The sequence below is a fragment of the Melanotaenia boesemani genome, chromosome 18 (genome assembly GCF_017639745.1).
Source record: "Melanotaenia boesemani isolate fMelBoe1 chromosome 18, fMelBoe1.pri, whole genome shotgun sequence".
NCBI classification, from domain to species: Eukaryota; Metazoa; Chordata; class Actinopteri; order Atheriniformes; family Melanotaeniidae; genus Melanotaenia; species Melanotaenia boesemani.
In genome coordinates, this window is record NC_055699.1 from 18359883 (window position 1) to 18381626 (window position 21744).

Genomic DNA, 21744 nt, shown 5'->3' on the forward strand with positions numbered 1-21744 from the left:
ACACCATGTGTCACCAATGCTGCTGCTTTAAATAAAGATTTTGGGAGAACAGGTTTACCATTAAGTTCATAAAGTCCTGTTATCTGACTTGTAGCTGCTCCTTTAGTAAGCCAGAGTTGTTTCTCTGTCTTAGACGCTCCTTCCTGCATGTCGCCCAACACCGTGTGGTCAATAAAGACCCCCTGCTGCTGCTCAGCAGAGTAGAGATCATTGACCCCAAATTGCCCTGCTGCTGCTTGCTTCGCAGTTGCATCTGCAAACCTGTTTCCTGTTGATACATCATCCTGTCCTGATGTGTGGGCCGCACATTTACACACAGCTAAAGTCCTTGGCAGCGTTATTGCTTGTAATAGGTCTGTTAAAAGAGCTGCGTGTGTCACAAGTTTCCCTGTGGAGGTAACCATACCTCGCCGTTCCCACTGTTTGGCAAAATAAAACAAGGTGGAGAAAGCATATTGACTGTCAGTGTAAATAGTCACATCTTTGTCTTTAGCTTTTATGCATGCTCTTGTGAGAGCTATAAGTTCAGCTGCTTGTGCTGACATATTTGTTGGAAGGGACCTGGCTTCAATAACTTTATCAGGGAGTTGCACCACTGCATAACCTGTTTGGTTAATGCCCTGGGGCGTTTTAGAACATGAGCCATCGACAAACCAGGTATAACCAACATTCAGCTGTGTGTCTGACAGGTCAGGTCTAGGAAGCTGTGCTGTTTCTGTTATCTCCAGACAATTATGAGGTGTCCCCTCATGTGGTAAAGGCAGGAGCGTGGCAGGGTTTAACACTGTACAGCGTTTGATGGTGATATGAGGCTGGGAAAGCAGTATGGCAGTATAAGATAAATGTCTGGCTGGAGAGAGCAAATTCATTTTGCTTTGCAGCAAAAGTACATCTACTGCATGGGGAACTAAAAGTTCAGTTGTGTGGTACAAAACCACATCTGCTGATGCTTGTACTGCTAACGCGGCTGCACACACAGCTTGCACACATGGCTGGAGCGCTTGGGCTACAGGATCTAACCTTTTAGAATAGTAGGCCAAAGGTCTTAATTTCTGGCCATGTTGCTGTAGCAGTACAGAGGTCATAAAACCTTCTTTGCAGTCTACAGTTTGCACAAAGGGCCTCGAATAGTCTGGTAAAAGCAGTGTGGTAGTCTGGATTAAAGCTTGTTTAAGATCCATAAAACATTTTCCAGCTGTCTCAGTCCACATCACTTTGTCTGACATAGCCATGAGCGTGGTGTGGATTAAGTCCAGCAGTGGCTGCGTTCTCTGTGCATATTCTAGGATCCATGCCCTGCAATAGTTCGTGAGGCCCAAAAATGCCATCATCTGCTTTTTGGTAACTGGGCGCGGAGTAGATGCAATAGCTTGTTTCCTCGCTGTTTGTATTTGTTTACCTGCAGCGGTGAGGGTGTGCCCTAGATAGTTTACCTCCTGTTTCACCAATTGGAGTTTTTGCTTGCCAACTTTATTCCCTGTGGTGTGGAGGTGTCTCAAAAGGGCCAAGGAATCTTTTTCACATGCAGCTTGTGTTTGTGAGGACAGCAAGATGTCATCTATATAAACCAGTATTTGGCTTCCACAAGGTGGGGTGAAGCTTGACAGACAATTCATAATTGCCTGTGTGAAAATGGTGGGGCTATCTGCAAACCCCTGTGGGAGTCTGGTGTAGGTGTATTTCTTCCCTTCATATGTAAATGCAAACCAAAACTGGGAGTCTGGGTGAACTTTTATGCTAAAGAAAGCATTACTCAGATCTACTACAGTGTACCATGAGTTTTCTGGTTTTAAAGAGTTTAACAGTGTGTGTGGATCAGGAACTAATGGTGCTCTAGTCTGTACAGCCTGATTAATGCTGCGTAGATCTTGTATCATCCTGTAATCCTTTCCATTGGCCTTCTGGACAGGAAAAATTGGTGTGTTACAAGGAGAGTCCGGACACTCCCGTACTATGCCTGCTTTAAGTAGATCTTTCATTACTGGTTTTATGCCTGTTGCAGCTTCAGGCTTAATTGGGTACTGTTTAACACATGGACGCCACTGAGACTTTGCATTAAGTTGAACTGGGGGAATGGTTGTCAAACATCCCACATCTGACGGTCCTTGTGACCACAAAGAAGGAGGAAGATCTTTTAGAGCTTTTTCATCTTCTTCTGTTAGCATATAGTTTTCCTGTTGTCATTCTACCTCATGCATGGCTGGCTGAACTGTCATATCCCAGTTTAATGATTTCCTATATATGCCTGCCTGCTTGCTGTAAGACCAACCGTCTTCATCAGGAGGGCTATAATCAGCAGCTTCACTCCCTTTTTTCAGAACGCTGCCTGACCTCTTCCACTCATGGTCTTGTGGTTTGCACAATGACATGTGTGGGACAGCTCCTGTTTCTTGAAACAGATTCAGTAGGGAAGGGGGAAGTGAGACTGTTGCTGCTGCGAATGATCTTTTGTCCGAATACAAATGATGGAGTTGCACACTAACTGCAGGCTGAGCCAACAATGCGTCTTGGTAATCTATATCTGGCTGATGAGTATACCACATTGTAACATGAAGCTGGTCTGCAGGCATCTGATCTTGTGGACATGACAGTGTTTCTGCTGCTTTTTCTATCAGAGTTTGGGTTTTATCATAGTTTACCTGATCAGTCGCATCGACTGAGTACAAAATGGCTGGATTATTTAAGTTTACTAAAGAGTGTGTCTGGACTCGCACAGCTGTCATGCCTCCCTGTATTGGAACCACACCTATACCTAAAAGTGTCATTAGGTCTCTTCCAAGCAGGTTAACTGGGCATTTAGGTGAGATGACTATTGCTGCTCTAGTATTTAAGCCTGTTTGTTCATCTCTAAAAATTAGGGGCTTGGAGATGCGTTCCCTGTCTACATGACCATTAGCTGATTTTACCCATATTTGGCCGTTTGAAGGTTGAAGTCCGGGAACATGAGTAGACATTACAGTTTTGCACGCTCCTGAATCACAAAGAAAATTTACTGTTTTACCATTAACTTTGAGTTGCACTGTTGGTCTGATTTTATAACTTTTTAGCATGTCGCAGGCTGAGCAAATATCTACAATTTTGTTTAAGTCTTCGGGTATTTGGTTCTGTAAATCTTCTTTTAGATTTTCTGGTATTGGCATATTAGAAGGAGATGCTTGTTCTAGTCATTTATTTTGTAGATTGTGTGATTTAAATCTGCCTCTTCCTCCTCTGCCTCTGTTGCTTCTGTGGCCTCTGCCTCTCCCCCCTTTTTGTGGGCAGTCTTTGGCCCAGTGGCCAGACCGTCCACAGCAATGGCATGCGTCATTATAGGAATAATGTCCATGGCCACGTCCTCTACCTTCAACTTCCCTGTCACCCCATATTTGGGGACCCATTTTTCCAGAAACTTGACGTTATCCGGATTCCTCTGATTCATGTACTTCACATCGCCCTCTAAGGCGACTGAAGATTCACTGTTTCCCATATTGGGTCTGCGTTGTGTTATGAAATTATGACCTTAATCTCGAGAGGTAAATTGACCTACTTCACCAGACCACTGGCTTGTGTTATCACCGTCAGGTTTCCACCAGTGCGATGCTTCAGTCAAATCTACTTCGAGCACTCACTCTCACAGTCACTCACTCACACACACTTCTGCCTAGGCTCTGTCCCTGTGACTTCTTTCAGACGCTTTACCTTTAACACTGCTCCCAAGGGTTCTCTGGCGTGCGTTTTTACACTGCTCCCAGAAAGTTTCTGGCGTGTTCTATAGTGCTGCTCCCAGACTTAGTCTGGCGCACTAAGTGACTGCTCCCAAGAAAAAACTTGGCGTCTATAGCACTGCTCCCAGGAACCACTTGGCGTGTTTTACCAACACTGCCCCAGATTTAATCTGGCGTGTTATAACAAAGACTGCTCCCAGGTTTAACCTGGCGTCTGTTATTTCTTTCCCTAGCGTCACTCTCTTGCTTATACTCACTCCGGGTTCGGTGTCCTCTTCAGTCACGGATCCCGTCAATCCACCGCTGGCAGGATGAGCATGAAGTAAATCACCGGCCTGTTGGACAATTCAGTCGTCAGGTCTTTCCTCTCAGCCGTCCTGATGATGGCTGCCCGCGCGGGTTTCGGTGTTCAGGCCTCCTCCTGTCAACGAATGGGTATGTTGGGATCCGGGTCACGGCACCAAAAATGATGGGTATTTTTCTATCATAAAATAAGACACAAAGAACTCAGAGTGAAGTCAGCTTCATCGCGATGGGGAGAGACTCTGGTTCAGCACTCAGAGAGTGTCTGGTGTCAACTCCGAAGTCTCAACCCCAGTGCACCCTTTTTATTGAGCAGCTATCACACTTCAGAAGAGCAAGCAAAGTTCTCGCAAACTTCAAACAGGGAAACACATTAGCATACAATACTTTATGACCCTTATCACACAGAGCTGTGACCACCACATCCTGTCATCTGCAGGGTGGGTGAGACCGCAAATCATTACCCATCCTTAAGGGAGAAAGTTTAAACTGTTAACTTTAAATTGTCAACTTCGCTTACTCTAACACCTGTTGCCATGGCAACGGGGTGCCCGCCATCTTGGTGTGTACGGCCATTTTTTGCACTTTACACACATCGTATTTGAACGAACTAGTCTGAGGAGATTCATGCGAGTGACACCAAACTTGGTGGGAAGCTTCCTGACAAGTTGGGGACCAAACGCTCTTCAAATCTTTCTAATAGGAAAAAGCGTGTAACCGTGGCAACCGACGGAAAAAAGCCTTGTCGCCATGAAACACGGTTTGCTCATATCTCCATAGAAGTACATGGGATCTGCACCAAAGTTGACAGTATTCATACTTGATGGGTCCTTAACACCTTACAACACCTGTTGCCATGGCAACATAGCATGTTAGCTAGCATGTTAGCATGCTAGCAAAAACTGCTAACTTGGTAAATCAACATTTCAGATTGTCAGCTAGACATTTTGCCACATTACATAGCATGTTAGCACGTTAGCTTATATGCTAGCAAAAGGTGTATGAGACGGGTGCCGGGGTCCAGGACGCTCGGACCCAATGGATGCAGCTTGCTGCTTTAATTATTGTTATTATCCAAGCTTGTTTGGATTCTATCCATGGAACCACATCTGTGTATCTTCACTTTCTTTGTACTAAAACAACTTTACTGATAATAAGCTAATATTTAACAAACTAGCAGAGTTACTGTGAACACTTTTCAAATAAGAGTCACACAAACCCGAATTATCAGTTGTGCCATCACAGCTTGTAGTTTCATTGTGCCGCTGCAGCACTTTTTGTTTAAAAAACTTTCTGATGTCCGTGATGTCTATCAGTCTACATCACTCCTCCTGTCTGTGCGGCTCAGGCAGATGCAGTACCCATGATGCTGAAGCGCTTCTTCTTCTGGGAAGACTCATGCAGGCTGTATGCAGGCTATTTTCAGCAGCTGCAGCCTTCGGTACTGCATGTTACAGCCAAGAGTTTTTTTCTATCACCCTCAAAAGTCAAAACTTTTCAGATTCAGAGCTTTTCAGAATTAGAGTTAGAGCTTTTCTAACCCCGCCCCTGCACAGAGGACGACAAACATGAAAGATATAGAAAGTTACTGTGGAGATAAAATATTCTCAGTAATTGAATATCATGAATTCTTTATTTGTATGATTCAGTCACTATCAACAGTAGAAATATATTAATGTATGCTTATAACTTTTCTGGTCATTCTCTTTTATCTTTTGTTTGTTTGTGACTTTCATGTTTTGTTTTAATGTCAGCAGAGACGTTTCTGATATCAACCCTAGTTTCTGCAATGATTGCAGTTTGTCTTCTCATCTGCCTTCTTTTAAGTGTTTGGTGAGTATCAGAAATGAAAGCATCTGACACCATGTACCCTCCCTGTAGACCATCAACCCTGGATAAGCTAAAGCAGCTTATGGAGTGAGAACGAATGAATGAATGAATGAATGAATGAATGAATGAATGAATGAATGAATGAATGAATGAACGAATGAATGAATGAGTTGATCCTCTGTTTAAGTTGAGATATTTAATACTTCATTTCCCCATTTTGCTTGTGCAACAACAAATTATTTACATTTATTGTGTGTACATTGGTTCACTGTAAAAGAAATGTTTGTTTTACTCATTCAAACATTCAGTCCTTTAGTTTACATCCATTTGGAGTTAAAACAGTGACAGCTGGTGGTGAAAATAAAATTTGGTTTTGAAAGAAAATTAAATTGGACATAAAACAGAAACACTGGCATTGAAAGAATGTATTGAGACTCAAAGAATATGGACAGAAAAATAAAATGGCCTAAAAATACAGATATTAAATCTCTAAATCAGTGGTGCTGTGATGAATGTGGTGAGGGGAAAATTATAAACATGTTCAGAGCAGGACTCTTCTCTAACCACATGGTTGACAGGTAATAGAAAACATATATACCTAGAAATGCAGGGGCGGGTCTAGAAATATTTTGATGAGGGGGCCAAGCACACACCATGGATATGCGTTCAGATTTGCAGCTACCATTGGCTAAATGAAGCTTTCTCCAGCACACCTCTGCCAAATCAATAAACTGTATTAAACAGTTAAAACTAAATGTAGTTAGTGATTTAGTAAAAAAAAGAGTCATACCTGCGGTACAGGTGTTCCCCTGAACTGTCACCTACCATATTGCAGCCAGAACAGCGACAGCGTTAAAAATGAAGATTACCATCATTGATAGAAAACTGTCAAAGTAAAAAAAAAAAAAAAGAAAAGAAAAGAAATTTTAAACACACTGCTGGCATTAACTGAGTTTATTTTTCAGTGCAACTTTTTTTCTGTACAAATAAAGTTTCTCAGTACTTGCGATTCAATACCAATGTTTCTGTTTATAGTTCAAGTTTGATCTTTTTAAAGCCAAATTTTATTTTTAGCTACAGTCCTAAATGTCACTATTTTAGCTCCGTACCTCAGCAGCATTAAACACTGAAACAGCAGAATTATTCTGACAGCTCTCTCATGTTTTCCAGCCACTTTAAGTACAAACAACCAACTGCAAAACAGACTCAGGTGGGTAAATGTTTAACTCAGTACTGCCTCGTATGTGTGACTATATATTACAATTTATGAGAGTTTCTACAAGCCCTGTGTCTGCAGATTAGACAGTTTCAGGTCAACATTATGGAAAATATGGTTGATATCAGGCAGGCTGGATTAAAAGTAATGGAGCAGAGGGACAAATGGATAATCTAGTAAAACTGAGGACTAAGATATACCTTTTAAATGTAGAATATGCTTTATGGTACATTCACACCAAATGAAAGTTAAGAAAGATCCTCTCCTTACTACAGCCCGTTTATCACCTCCGATTTGATGGTTACCATAGAAACCATGCATCTTAGGACCTTACAGTTATTTAAAAATTTGTTTTGACAAAACCTCGGATCTGAAAACTATAAAAATGTGGTTTATTTAATAAAATTGAAAGAAATTACATGGAAATTTACTCTGACATTATTTTAGAGTAGTTTTGCTCCAACCGCCTCGCCTATACTGAGGTGTCTGAGCATCAGCTCTAATTTACTCCACTATGAACAGTTTAGAACAGGCCAAGAGTTCCCATGGGCAGAGTTAAACTATCGAAACAGACATTTTATATGAAGGGTTTGTGGTGTAGGTCAATTTTTCAACCTGATGCAGTCGAGTTGATGCGGTCTCTATAACACACAGGAGGTATAATTCAAAAGGCAACGTAGAAACCAGCTTTTTGATGGAGTTAACTAATGCTAGAGCTAAGTTGATCCACAGTAAAGTAGCCTACAACCAAGAGCTACAATCCAGTATCATGCATGCTTTAATAGCTTACTAGGTATTTCTGCACCTTTCACTCCCAGTGATGCTGAAATAATCTCATTGCTGATAGGCAGTTAACACTGGTTATTACACCAAGATTGTTTTTACATCCATTGCTTTACACTTCCATGAGGTAAAAAACAAGATCTTGTCCTCTTATGTGTTTGAAATTTCTTAAAATGGAATTGGCCCAGATAATTAACTTAATTCACTTTTCGTGCGAACGTAGAATTAGTCTTAAATATCTATTATGTTCTTTGGCGTATTATGAAAGAAACAAAAGAAAATGTGCACTGTGCTAAAGTGCACATGTGCAAAATGTGCATTTGGTGGTGGTCTCACATATTCTAGATTTGTTTATGCTTTCTATACAAGCAGAAAAGACACTGAAAATCACTTTATTACTTGTTTTTTTGTTAAATGATCAAACCGATAAATAAATTACAGATTTAGGTTTTTGTTGCATTTAGAAATCTTTGCAGGTGATCTAGAAATCAGTGAGCTACCAGTATTTCAATCAAATAAAGTATGAATGTCATTAAGGGACCAGTTAGTTAAAGGTGAGTGATTATTTAATGGTGTTTGAAGGATCAGCTCATTATTTCATGCTCATTTTCCCACAGAGTGGAAATCAAACACAGGGAGAAATGTTTTATGAAGAATTTAACCACTTCAAACACAGACCTGAACCTTCATCCACCTCAGTGCAGGACAGCAGTCAGCAGCAGGAGATTCTGTGTTTACAGGTCAACATGTCTGAGCCAGAAAATAGCTCAACACTGATGGCCGACGTCCCAAAGGATCACAACATTCAGGTGAGGAAAGTATCTCCTGTCATCTGATCACATACTTTTGTTTTTCAGTAATACAGGAAGTTAGTTCATATTGAAATACTCAGAGAATCTGATGTTTCTACTGTTCACAGGTTAATGACAGGAAGGTCTAAACTAATTCACACTGCTGCTCATATAGTTTAGTCACATATGAGATTATCTTTTATCACATTTATTTTCTAAGTGTTGTTGTTCAATAATTTATCTTTATATCGTATTATACGCATTCTATATGCCAGTGGCTCATTTGGTAAAGTACCAGTACCACATTGGAAAAGTACAAACCACATTTCCAAAAAGCTCAGAATTTCTCCAAATGATCGTTATTCCAGCAACATGAACACATTTAGTTCATCTGAAATGTCTCGATCAGGGACAGGGCTGAGCTTGACTTCAAGCTCTGCATGACTCTGAGTCTGAATCAGATGTGTTGCAGCAGGGAAACTTCTAAAACCTGCAGGTCACCAGCCCTCCAGGACCAGAGGATTGAGGATCCCTGGTCTACATTTTGGTGTTGTGTACCATGCAATAACCCGCCTGTATGAACCTGTTAACTCATGCAAAAATAAAAAAAAGTGAAGGTTATTTTGCCAGGTTTAAAAATTTAATTTAAATACTTTTTAATGTAATTAATGACTGTGACCTGTATTCATTATTTAATCAGGTGTGAAAGAATCCAGCTCAATACATTTTTTTGTTCAACACATTTTTCCACAGAGTCAAACAAATGACAAGCTGGATTTTCTAATGCCAGCCTATGAAACAAATGAAGAATGCCTTAATGAATATATGAACGTCTTCGAGCGGAGACCTGAACCTTCATCCACCTCAGTGCAGGACAGCAGTCAGCAGCAGGAGATTCTGTGTTTACAGGTCAACATGTCTGAGCCAGAAAATAACTCAACACTGACGGCCGACGTCCCAAAGGATCACAACATTCAGGTGAGGAAAGTATCTCCTGATCACATACATTTGTTTTTCATTAATACAGAAAGTTAGTTCATATTGAAATACTCAGAGAATCTGATGTTTCTACTGTTCACAGGTTAATGACAGGAAGGTCTAAACTAATTCACACTGCTGCTCATGTAGTTTAGTCACATATTAGATTATCTTTTATCACATTTGCTTTCCAGATGTTGTTGTTTTTGGGGGACCCATGGGCATGTTGGGCATATTGAGATGGGTGGTGGACTGTGAACAGTTAGCATTCACTTTCCCCTGTTTGTTCTAAAAATGTGTTTTGTTAAATTGTCTTCTGGGTATGCTAAATTTGATTATATTTATTTAGATCTAGTAGACAATATGTACACTCAAAGTGATAGCAATAGTTTTCTGGGAAGTAACTTAAAAGAGTGAATAAATTCACATAGGCACCTTGGGCAGCTTAGGGGTCCTTGAGGCTGAAACTGAACTGCATACAGAAATGCAGACCAGTCAGCCAAGCCAGAATGCAACTGAAGCGAGAGTGAGGGTGCAAGAGCAAACAGGAGTTGTCAAGCCCAAAAATTGCAAAGCACCTCCAGTTATCAGTTCAAGAGAGAGTGAACTCTATAACACAGTGAGATCACTCAGTGAGGAAATTGCTGAAATCAGGAAGAGCATGTCTAGCCCCGATTCCAGCCACCATGTGAGGAGAACTGCTAGAAAAGAATGCAAAGCATGCCACTAACAGGGTCTGGGTGACCAGTGTGGGCAAGCGGGACATTTCTCCAGAGGCTGCAGAGGAAATAGGAGGCTGGAAGGGAACTCAGATGGCATGAAAGCAGCAATTCAGACTGTCACACCTTAATAATTAGTCACTTCATGCCAAACTGAAGGGGATGATGAAGTGCATAGACTGCTTTGTGACCGAGTTAAGCGACTTGATGTGCAGTTAGAGCAAAACCAGAGAACTAAAGAAACCGTGGGGGCTACCTATGCCAACCATCTCTCCCTGCGTCACCATGCCAAATTGAAGGCTCTCATTGGAAAAAGGTGCTTGGTTGACTGTGTCTTTGAAGGAGTGGCAACTCAAGCGTTGTGGGATACAGGGTCCCAGGTCACAATTATCAATGACAGCTGGAGAAAGTCTTGTCTTCCACACATCAAACTACGAAGCACAAGTGAGCTCCTGGGTGAGGGTGAGTCCCTTGTGGGAAAAGCAGCTAACCAGACGCCCATACCGTTTGCAGGCTGGGTTGAGCTTAAGTTCAAGCTAGGCTCAAACCAGGGCCCACACACAGAACTGCTGGTACCGGTGCTTGTGTCCAATGAACCTGGAGTAGCTGAACCACCAATTAGTGGCTACAATGTTATTGAGCACTTGGTGAAGAAGGGGATGGAACATCACCCAGAGATCACACAAACAATAGTAAGCAATGCTTTCTCTATTGATTGTAAAAAAGCAGACGTGCTGATCCACATTGTAAAGAGTAGTGATCTCAACAGCCAAGGGGGCCTAGTGAAAGTGGCACGGTTAAAGACTGTGATCCCAGCAGGTCAGACCAGAGGAGTTAAATGTAGTGTGAGAACAGGTCCCCTCTCTTCAAAGCAGGAAGTCATTTTTGAGCCAGAGGAGTTTCCAAAGGGGACAGAAGCATTGATAATTCCTGAAACGGTGGTCTGCCTACAGATAGGAAACAGGTCAGTGGTGACCATTCCTGTCACTAATGAAAGCCACCATGATTACCCTCACACCTCGCACAGTCCTGGGGCAGCTTCAACAAATCAATTCTATTTACCCTGTTGATGTGAGACCAGTCACTGAAAGTGGGAAACCCCTAAAAAGAGAAACTGAGTGTGGTGAGAAAGTCTAAAGGGGTGGCGCCCCTGAAAAACCACAGGAGGAACACAGACGACTGGACACCAACAAAAAGGAATTTTGGGACCCCCCAGTGTCAGTTGATCACCTCACTCCAGACCAGCAGAAAAAGGTGAAGTGGATGCTAAGAGAAGAGTGTAATGCATTCTCTAAGGATGAAAATGATGTGGGGAGCATCCCCTCCTTGCAGTTAAAAATCTGACTAAGTGACACTACTCCTGTAAGGCATACTTATACATTAGTGTCAAAACCACTTCTGAAGAGGTGAAGGAATACTTGGAGGACTTGCTGAACAGAGGATGGATTCAGAAATCAAGATCACTGTATTCATCACCAATAGTCTGTGTACGTAAGAAAGATGGAAGCCTACGTCTGTGTGTGGATTACCGGGAGCTCAACCGAAAATCTATACCGGACCGCCATCCTATTCCTCGAGTACAAGATGTGCTGAATAGTTTGAGCGGGAGTGCATGGTTCTCTGTCCTGGACCAGGGCAAAGCATACCATCAGGGTTTCCTTGAGGAAAGCAGCAGACCACTTACAGCCTTCATAACACCTTGGGGCTTATATGAGTGTGTTCGGCACCAGCAGAGTTCCAGCGCAGTATGGAGGAGTGTCTTGCAGGGCTGAGAGATGAAACATGTCAGCCATATTTAGCTGACAATCTGGTCCACAGCCAGTCTTTTGAGGACCATCTGCAGGATTTGAGGGAGGTGCTGCGACGCTATCAGGTACATGGTGTAAAACTGACTCCTAAGAAGTGTGAAGTGTTCAAAGACCAGGTGAAATTCCGTGACTATATCTAAAGATGGCTATTGCATGAATCTGGCTGAGATAGCACCAGTACAAGCACTCAAAGACCGTAAACCTAAAACTGTGGGAGACCTGAGAAAAATGCTTGGGTTCTTATCATACTATCGTCCCTTCATCCCAGACTTCTCCCGGATTGCCAAGCCGCTGTACTGCCTCATATCCTCTGACAAAACCACAGGTACCAGCCCACAGAAATCAGGACCCAGTCACAGCAAAAGGAAATGGAAAAAATCTGAGCAGCTACCGTCAAGCCATCCAATCACGTGGACAGAGCAACATCAGAATGCGCTCTGTCAGCTCATTGAGCACCTGCTATGTCCCCCCTGTTAGGTTACCCTGACTTTGAGAAGCCGTTTGTGTTACATTGTGATGCCTCCCAAGAAGAACTTGGTGCAGTCCTGTACCAGAGGCAGCAGATAAGCTGGTGGTCATTGGTTACGGGTCGAGAACACTAACTGCCCCAGAGAAAAACTATCACCTTCACCCAGGAAAGCTAGAGTTTTTGGCAATGAAGTGGGCTATTTGTGAAAGGTTTAGGGAGTACCCATTCTATGCACCCTCATTCATTGTGTATACTGACAATAACCCCTTAACCTATGTTTTAACCACAGCGAAACTGAATGACACAACACACAGGTGGATTGCTGAGTTAGCAAACTTCAACTTCTCCATCAAGTATCAACCGGGAAAGGTCAATGGAGACGCAGATGGCCTGTCACGGATGCCGCTTGATATGGAGGAATACATACGCGCATGCTCACAAGACATGGAGCCAGAGGTCATCACATCTGTTGCACAGGCAATCCAACTGGCATTCCATGAACCAGAGCCCTGGATGTGCCCAGCCACCATAAATACAATTTGCACTAATGTTGAGCTTGAGCAGATAACATCACCAGTGGCAGAAATTCCCGTGGCAAAACTCAGGAAAGCTCAGGAGGATGATCCAGTCATTGAAGAGGTGCGAAAATATGTGATGGAGGGGCAGTGGCCACATCTGAGTGGAATGAACTGGCGTGATGGAACCTCTGTTTTGGCCAGAGAGAGGAGAAAACTGTATGTCAGTAAAGATGGCATCTTATACAAGAAATCAGCTACAAGAACTCAGCCGGTGCTACCCAAAGTGTTCCATCAGCTGGTCTACAGGGAGTTGCATGGGGAAATGGGACACCTTGGGGTGGAGACAACACTGAGTTTGGTCCGTGACCGGTTCTACTGGCCACATATGAAGAGGGACGTGGACCACTACGTGACCAGAGTCTGCAGCTGTCTGAAATGCAAGCGACCAAACCGGCTAACAAGAGCACCCCTGGTCAACATAGTCACAACATACCCATTTGAGCTAGTCTCAATCGATTATCTACATCTACATGGATTTCCTGCCAAACTACATCATGATCAGGGCAAGGAATTTGAAAATAAGCTGTTCTCCAAGCTGGAAAAGTATTGTGGCATCCAGGGTTCACGCACCACACCTTACCACCCTGCTGGAAATGGTTAGGTTGAGAGATTCAATCGGACACTGCTTTCCATGCTCAGAAACCTAGCAGAGGACGCTAAGTCAGATTGGGAGGGCTCCCTAGCCAAAGTCGTACATGCGTACAATTGCACGTGTAGTGAAGCTACAGGATACGCACCATACTACCTCCTTTATGGCAGGAGCCCCCGCTTACCTGTGGACATCATGTTTGAACTGGCTCCAAGCGAGCAGAATGCTTCTCACAGTGACTATGCCAGTAAGTGGAGAAAATAGATGCAAGAGGCTTACAAGCTGGCGTCAGAGACGGCTCAGGAGGAACAAACCAGAGCAAAGGCAGAGTATGACCGGAGAGCTTGAGGAGTAGAACTGGAGCCAGGAAGCAGAGTGTTGGTGCGAAACTTCAAGGACAGAGGGGGACCCGGGAAGCTCAGGTCATATTGGGAGGAAAACGTATATGTGGCGACCGAGAGAAGGCACAAGGAGAGTCCTGTTTACACAGTACGGCCTGAACAGGGTCCAGGTAAAACCAGAGTTTTACACAGGAACCTGCTGCTTCCATGTGATTTTCTGCCTGTGGAAGGAGTAGAGGAGGAGAAGAAACTGGAAAAGAGGAAGCAAACACTGACAAGAGAAGGAGAAAGACAGAACACTTGGGGGAAGATGATGACAGCAGCTCAGAAGATAAAGGAAGCTGGAGATATATTCTCACACAGCCAGCAAAGTCAGCTGACAACGGCGGACACCAGCTTAGAATGGAAGAGGAGGAGGTTAAACCACAAACAGCTGATGGAGAACAGGGGCAATATGAGGAGGTGGAACCTGTCAGACCCAGAGCCACCGTCATCCCTCAGGAGACTGCATCCTTTGAGACAGAGAAACCCACCCAAGACACTCACCTATGACACACTAGGCCAACCATCAGTCAGGTTTAGACACAAGTAATGTTCACATTTAAGTGCAGATTGCACCAGTTCATAGCAATGTGTTTAGTTACAGTAGTGAGCGTTCATTAAAAGAGTTAATTATAACATTTTTGTTAAAACAAATAAACAATTAAGCATTGAAAAAGTAGATCACTGTTAAAAATAGATAACTAGAGCTAAGACCACTAGCACATGGAGTTATATAGGGATATATGTGAGGCATACCATTGCACATAAGGGTCTGAGTAATAAATTATGTGGTGGGAATAGGGTGAATACCTTTCAGGCCGAGACACAACCTGCAATAATGGCAGAGTAACTTTCAGATATTACCTGGCCAGTAATGTCTAATGGTGACAGAAGGCATGAAGAGGGAAATACATGCCCTGTCAAAGACTGTGAATACACACAAGATGTCTCGAAAGACTGACTCCAAGTCTGCCATGACACCAGTTGAAGACATGCCTGCTCTAGAAGTCAACTATGTCGAGACGACATGTATTTTGTAGCGGAGGATGTGGGGGACCCATGGGCATGTTGGACATTTTGAGATGGGTGGTGGACTGTGGACTGTGAACATTAGGGCATTCACTTCCCCCTCTTTGTTCTAAAAATGTGTTTTGTTAAATTGTTCATCTTCTGGGTATGTTAAATTTGATTATATTTATTTAGATCTAGTAGACAATATGTACACTCAAAGTAATAGCAATAGCATAGTAAATAAATTCACATAGGCACCTTGGGCAGCTTAGGGGTCCTTGAGGCTGAAAAACGGGGGGGGGGGGTGTCATTCAGTAAGCCCTAGTCGTCTGCAGTGTGCAGCCACATGTTCATGTGCTTGTGTTTCTGTGTTGCAGAAATAAAAGAATAAGAATGTTTTTCACACCCACGCATGCTTGGGAGTAAATTTCTTTGTCCAAGTGTGCAACATGTTAGATAAGTTATCTTTATATTGTATTATACACATTCTGTATGCCAGTGGCTCATTTGGTAAAGTACCAGTACCACACTGGAAAAGTACAAACAACATTTTCAAAAAAAGTCAGAATTTCTCCTAACGATCGTTATTCCAGCAACATGAACACATTTAGTTCATCTGAAATGTCTCGATCAGGGACAGGGCTGAGCTTGACTTCAAGCTCTGCATGAGTCTGAGTCTGAATCAGATGTGTTGCAGCAGGGAAACTTCTAAAACCTGCAGGTCACCAGCCCTCCAGGACCAGAGGATTGAGGATCCCTGGTCTACATTTTGGTGTTGTGTACCATGCAATAACCCGCCTGTATGAACCTGTTAACTCATGCAAAAATGAAAAAAGTGAAGGTTATTTCGCCAAGTTCAAGCATTTAATTTAAATACTTTTTAATGTAATTAATGACTGTGACCTATATTCATTATTTAATCAGGTGTGAAAGAATCCAGCTCAATACATTTTTTTGTTCAACACATTTTTCCACAGAGTCAAACAAATGACAAGCTGGATTTTCTAATGCCAGCCAATAAAACAAATGAAGAATGCCTTTATGAAGTTATGAACGTCTTCGAGCGGAGACCTAAACCTTCATCTGTCTCAGTGCAGGACAGCAGTCAGCAGCAGGAGATTCTGTGTTTACAGGTCAACATGTCTGAGCCAGAAAATAACTCAACACTGACGGCCGACGTCCCAAAGGATCACAACATTCAGGTGAGGAAAGTATCTCCTGTCATCTGATCACATACATTTGTTTTTCATTAATACAGGAAGTTAGTTCATATTGAAATACTCAGAGAATCTGATGTTTCTACTGTTCACAGGTTAATGACAGGAAGGTCTAAACTAATTCACACTGCTGCTCATATAGTTTAGTCACATATGAGATTGTCTTTTATCACATTTGTTTTCCAGCTGTTGTTGTTAGATAATTTATCTTTATATTGTATTATACACATTCTGTATGCCAGTGGCTCATTTGGTAAAGTGCCAGTACCACACTGGAAAAGTACAACAACATTTTCAAAAAAAGTCAGAATTTCTCCTAATGATCGTTATTCCAGCAACATGAACACATTTAGTTCAGACTGATCTGAAATGTCTCGATCAGGGACAGGGCTGAGCTTGACTTCAAGCTCTGCACGAGTCTGAGTCTGAATCAGATGTGTTGCAGCAGGGAAACTTCTAAAACCTGCAGGTCACCAGCCCTCCAGGACCAGAGGATTGAGGATCCCTGGTCTACATTTTGGTTTTGTGTACCATGCAATAACCCGCTTGTATGAACCTGTTAACTCATGCAAAAATGAAAAAAGTGAAGGTTATTTTGCCAAGTTTAAGCATTTAATTTAAATACTTTTTAATGTGATTAATGACTGTGACCTATATTCATTATTCAATCAGGTGTGAAAGAATCCAGCTCAATACATTTTTTTGTTCAACACATTTTTCCACAGAGTCAAGCAAATGACAAGCTGGATTTTCTAATGCCAGCCTATAAAACAAATGAAGAATGCCTTTATGAAGTTATGAACTTCTTTGAGCGGAGACCTGAACCTTCATCTGTCTCAGTGCAGGACAGCAGACAGAGGCAGCAGGAAGAAAAGAAGAAAGAGTCAAAGCCAGATAGCAGCTTTCCACAGACCACCAATGATCCAAACCACCTCTACGCTTCTGTTAAAAAAACATAACATCTCTTGTTTGATTACATGTATTTACTTTTTCTTTCAAAGGTAAATGACTTAGTTAGAATTTATAAATAATCTGTTGTTTTAACTCTTCCCCGGAAGCTTTAAACCTCCTCTCTCTGCACCTTGCACAGCTTTGTGTTTCATGATAGTATCGTTGTTCATGCATGTGTGCTTACTGTCTGTTAGGTTTTGCTTCTAGGTTAGCTTCCTGTTAGATTTACATTTTTAATTTTGTATTATTTCCTCCATCTGTTCTCTGGTTTTTATTTGAGGCTTTCTTTAAGTTCAGGTTAAGTTTCCTGTGTGTTGGTCTTTCTTCAGCTTTTATTTATCAGAGTTTATCTTCTTGTGTATTCAGTTGTCTTTATTTCCTGCTCCTGTTAAACCCGGTTCTCAGTTGATGATTGTCACACCTGTCCACACACACACACACACATACACACACACGCACACACACACACACACACGGGCATTTTGCTAAACATATTTTTCTTCTTTTACATTCCGTCCTCAAAAATCACGGGCACATGTTTTTTTTTAGAAAATCTTTGTCCATGTGAAAACACTCAGACACAATTTAAATGCTGTCAGGTTCCAAACCAAAATGTGGAGATCTAGCCTCCATCTATGAAACCTTAATGGCCCGTCAGAAGGAGGACAATGTTTGGGCAAAGCATGAAAAATTAACCAGAAATCAGATTGCCACAAGACCCTCTTTTCCAGGTTTGACGTCAGTGGAACTTTCTGTTTAAATAAAGATAAATACTACTTACTAGTGTATGTATGTATATAGCTTAGAATTTAAGTGTTTTGTCATTTTAACACACAAACTATGGGGAATGTTTTTATTTTAAAGCTGCAGTTTTGTTTAAATGTCAGTAAATGGCTTCATAAACTTGTTAAATCTGTTTATTTCAGTTGCTGCTGCCTTGTTTTGTACATATTTAACCTAAGCAAGAGAAGTGCTGCTGTGAACGTTGAGTTATTTTATTTAAACCCATTTATATGTGCCTAGGACTATAAAATTATCTAAGTAAAAAGTGGCTTTTTTTTTTATTTTTTTTTTTAACCTGTCTTGTCCAGCATCGTTGCAAACAGAATGATTGTCTGGCTGCCGTCTGGTGCTGGGCAATTTTACTCTATCAAGCAGGGATTTATACTACATGTATAAAGTCCCTCTTGATGACATGAAAAACTTTATTAAATCAGACTCTTAATGCTGGACTCGACCGGAGGGGACAGAGAGAGAGAGAGAGAAAAGAAAGTAGAGAGAAGAGGGAGGGGAGAGAGAGGGACAGAAAGGGTGTGGGGAGTGCGGGTGGGGACTTGAAACATCATACAGAAGACCATGTAATCCATACTACTTACACCATATATAGCTAAGATCATCCTAGCCAGTAGGTCATTACACAACTAGTTGATAATAGTAACAATAATAATAATAAGAGTAAGAGTAATAATAATAATAAGAACAGAAATAATAAAAAAAAGAAAAAAAATATGATAATAGATATAAGTGAAACTGCTGTATTCAAGAACACGCGCAGAGAAACCTGTGTGGATGTGTTGGAGAACTCGGCCACACGGCGATGCAAAGACTGTGTGGAGACGTTCAGGAAGGAGTGACCATGCAGAGTGATAATGCAGATGCCACCTCACTTGAACAGAGGCCAGAGTCAGGCCAGCGGTCCCGAGACCCAGGCCACCAGCCCCCCCGCAGGCAACAGATCCCGACCGGTCCACAGAGACGACCACTCGCCCGCCCAGGAAGGCAGCAGCAGGAGACCCCAGCAGGAGCCGCCCCGCGGACACAGGGCACCGGCCCCGGCGGGCCGAGGCCAGCAGTCCCCGACCCCCCCCGGGCACCGGCCGCCCGGGACAGACGGGGCAGAGGGCCCGGGCCCAGGAGCGCAGGGACACCCCCCTCCCCCACAGGCCGAGGGCCAGCACGCCACCCGGGGGGACCCGGCCCGCCCAGACGGCCACCACCAGAGGCCAGCCCCACACCCCAGCGCCCAGCCGCACACCCCGAGAACCAGTCCTGCCCCCCCCCAGACCAACACACACACACACAAACACACACACTCTCCTTCCACTCCTCCATTCATCCTCCCACGCATACACCATCCTTCCTCCCACACACTCACCATCCTTCCTCCCACACACTCACCATCCTTCCACCATACACTCTCCCACACCTACCCCATCCTCCCACACACACATCATCCCTCCACCACTCATCCTCCCACACATACACCATCCTCCCTCTCATACACCATTCATCCACCTTCACACCTCCCACACACACACACACACACACACACCATCCTTCCACTACCCATCCTCCCACACATACATCATTCTCCTACACATACACCGTCCTCCCTCTCCTACACCAAACATCCACCTTCACGTACCCCATCCTCCCACACACACACACCACCCCTCCATCACCCACTCTCCCAAACATACACCACTCCCCCACACACACACCATCCTCCCTCCCATACACCATCCATCCTCCCGCACACACACCATCCTTCCACCATCCATCCTCCCACACACTCCCCCATCCCTGCACCATACATTCTCCCACACATACCCCATCCTCCCACACATACATCATCCCTCCACCATTAATCCTCCCACACCCACACCACCCCCCCTCCCACACACCACGCATCCACCTCCACACACCCCACCCTCCCACACACCATCCCTCCACCACCCATCCCCCCATTTTTTTTTAAATCACTATCAAATTCATCATTTTTCAGCTTCTCTTGTTGGCGAGTCATAAAATATGTGCTATATTTGTATTTAATTTCAAATCTCATGTGATGTAACAGCTAAAGTTTTTGTTTGTTTAACTTTGATTAAAAGATTATGCACAAAAAATCTACCCGTGTAGGTTAATTAACATTAGTGCTAATAAACATTGATTGATTGATTAATTGATTGATTGATTGTTATCTTTCTCCTATATCTAAGACAAAGGAGCGCTGTAGAAATGGCTGCTGCCTCAGTATGCCTGATCCTGTTTGTGTTATATGTTGTTATTGTCTAGTCTTGGACGGATTGTAAAGGAAACACAAATTTCCCTGAGGAATTTCCAAAGGGATTAATAAAGTATTTCTGATTCTGATTCTGATTGATTGATTGATTGATTGAAAACAAACAGCAAACAGAAAAGGTGAAACAGAGTGGATGGAAGCAGAAGCTGATCTAATCCCACCCTGGTAGGACTAATACAACAGCTTCTTCTGCACCTAAGACACCAAAGAGAAAAACAACATTAAGTTAAAGATTGTAGTTTAGTTTTTATTTCTTATTTTTGTTGTTTTTTTAACCAGGAAGTAAAACTGGGATCAGATGTCTTATGAATGAGAGGCCTTGTGGTAATTTCGTTTCATTGTATTTCTATAGATGACAGACTTCTGGGCAAGACACACGGAAGACGACCAACGACAGTGACAGGCAAAACTCATCGCCACCTTCGTGAAACCGAACACACGGGACGTGACAAGCAGCAGTGTTGTGCATCGCGGTCTGAAATCGCAAAAAATGTGATTGGTTATTGGAGGGAATTTTGACATTTTCAAACCAGTCTGTGACAAAGTATGACGGATGAAGAGTTGGAAGATTTTGCACGAATTGACAGAAATCTTGCTGTTTACTGTACAAAAAAGAAAGCAAACCCAGGGTTCATCCGAGTTTACAACATAGCAAACAGCATTGTGAATTTCATCATTTGGTGGTGGACCTCAAAGCTGATCCAGATAAATCTGGAACCTGCATTTGGACAAATTTACCGTGGCGCCACATTACCGCCTTTTTATTTACATCTTTATAATCTTTGTGTTAACTGTCATAAAGTATGGGAAAGTCAGACACAGCTAAAATGATCTGTTCCTCCATGTTGAAAGTGTTTGCAGACTGTGCTGTCTAGCCTGCTGTCATTGGTCAGTAAATAAAGCCCCTCACTGATTGGTTGTAGTGCCATGCGACAGTGACAAAATTTTCTATTTTCTTGTGTTGCGTCACAAACCCTGTGTGCACGTCTATATGATATTTCATGTACAATATTTCACGTGCACAAATGTCGCCTGTCGCTTGGCTGAAGGAGAGCATCATGTGAGTTCCATAGAAAATGACGGAGAAGGAGCGACGTCGCCTCCCGTGTGTCTTGCCCATTAGAGGGTTGTATTGGAAGTCTGAGGTGTGTGAAGAGAAATGTGATGTGGTGCTCCTGTGCTGCTGACCACCATCTCAGACACGCAACCGTTCAGTCTCTTTGTTAGGTGGTCTTAAATCCAGCTGGTGGTGAAGGCATCCACCTGAAATTCATGGAACTTCTCATATAACAGGGTGGGCTGGTTTGTGTTGAAAGCACATGAGAAATAAAA

At 42.9% G+C, this 21744-nt stretch overlaps 2 protein-coding genes across 3 annotated transcripts in view; one reads left to right on the top strand and one right to left on the bottom strand.

The window, feature by feature from the left end:
• The window catches only part of LOC121628618 (sialic acid-binding Ig-like lectin 7), an 81644-nt gene that overhangs the window by 25502 nt on the left and 34398 nt on the right, over positions 1-21744 (bottom strand). The gene's annotated exons all lie outside the window — the stretch shown is intronic.
• The window catches only part of LOC121628601, a 285114-nt gene that overhangs the window by 6806 nt on the left and 256564 nt on the right, over positions 1-21744 (top strand). The window contains exons 7-11 of one of the 2 annotated variants that reach the window (XM_041967719.1): positions 5762-5840; positions 7008-7047; positions 8454-8645; positions 9381-9605; positions 16140-16364. In XM_041967719.1, the coding sequence (XP_041823653.1) occupies positions 5762-5840; positions 7008-7047; positions 8454-8645; positions 9381-9605; positions 16140-16364 (761 nt within the window). The remainder of the gene's footprint in view (positions 1-5761; positions 5841-7007; positions 7048-8453; positions 8646-9380; positions 9606-16139; positions 16365-21744) is intronic. The other variant, XM_041967720.1, reaches the window with a different exon arrangement.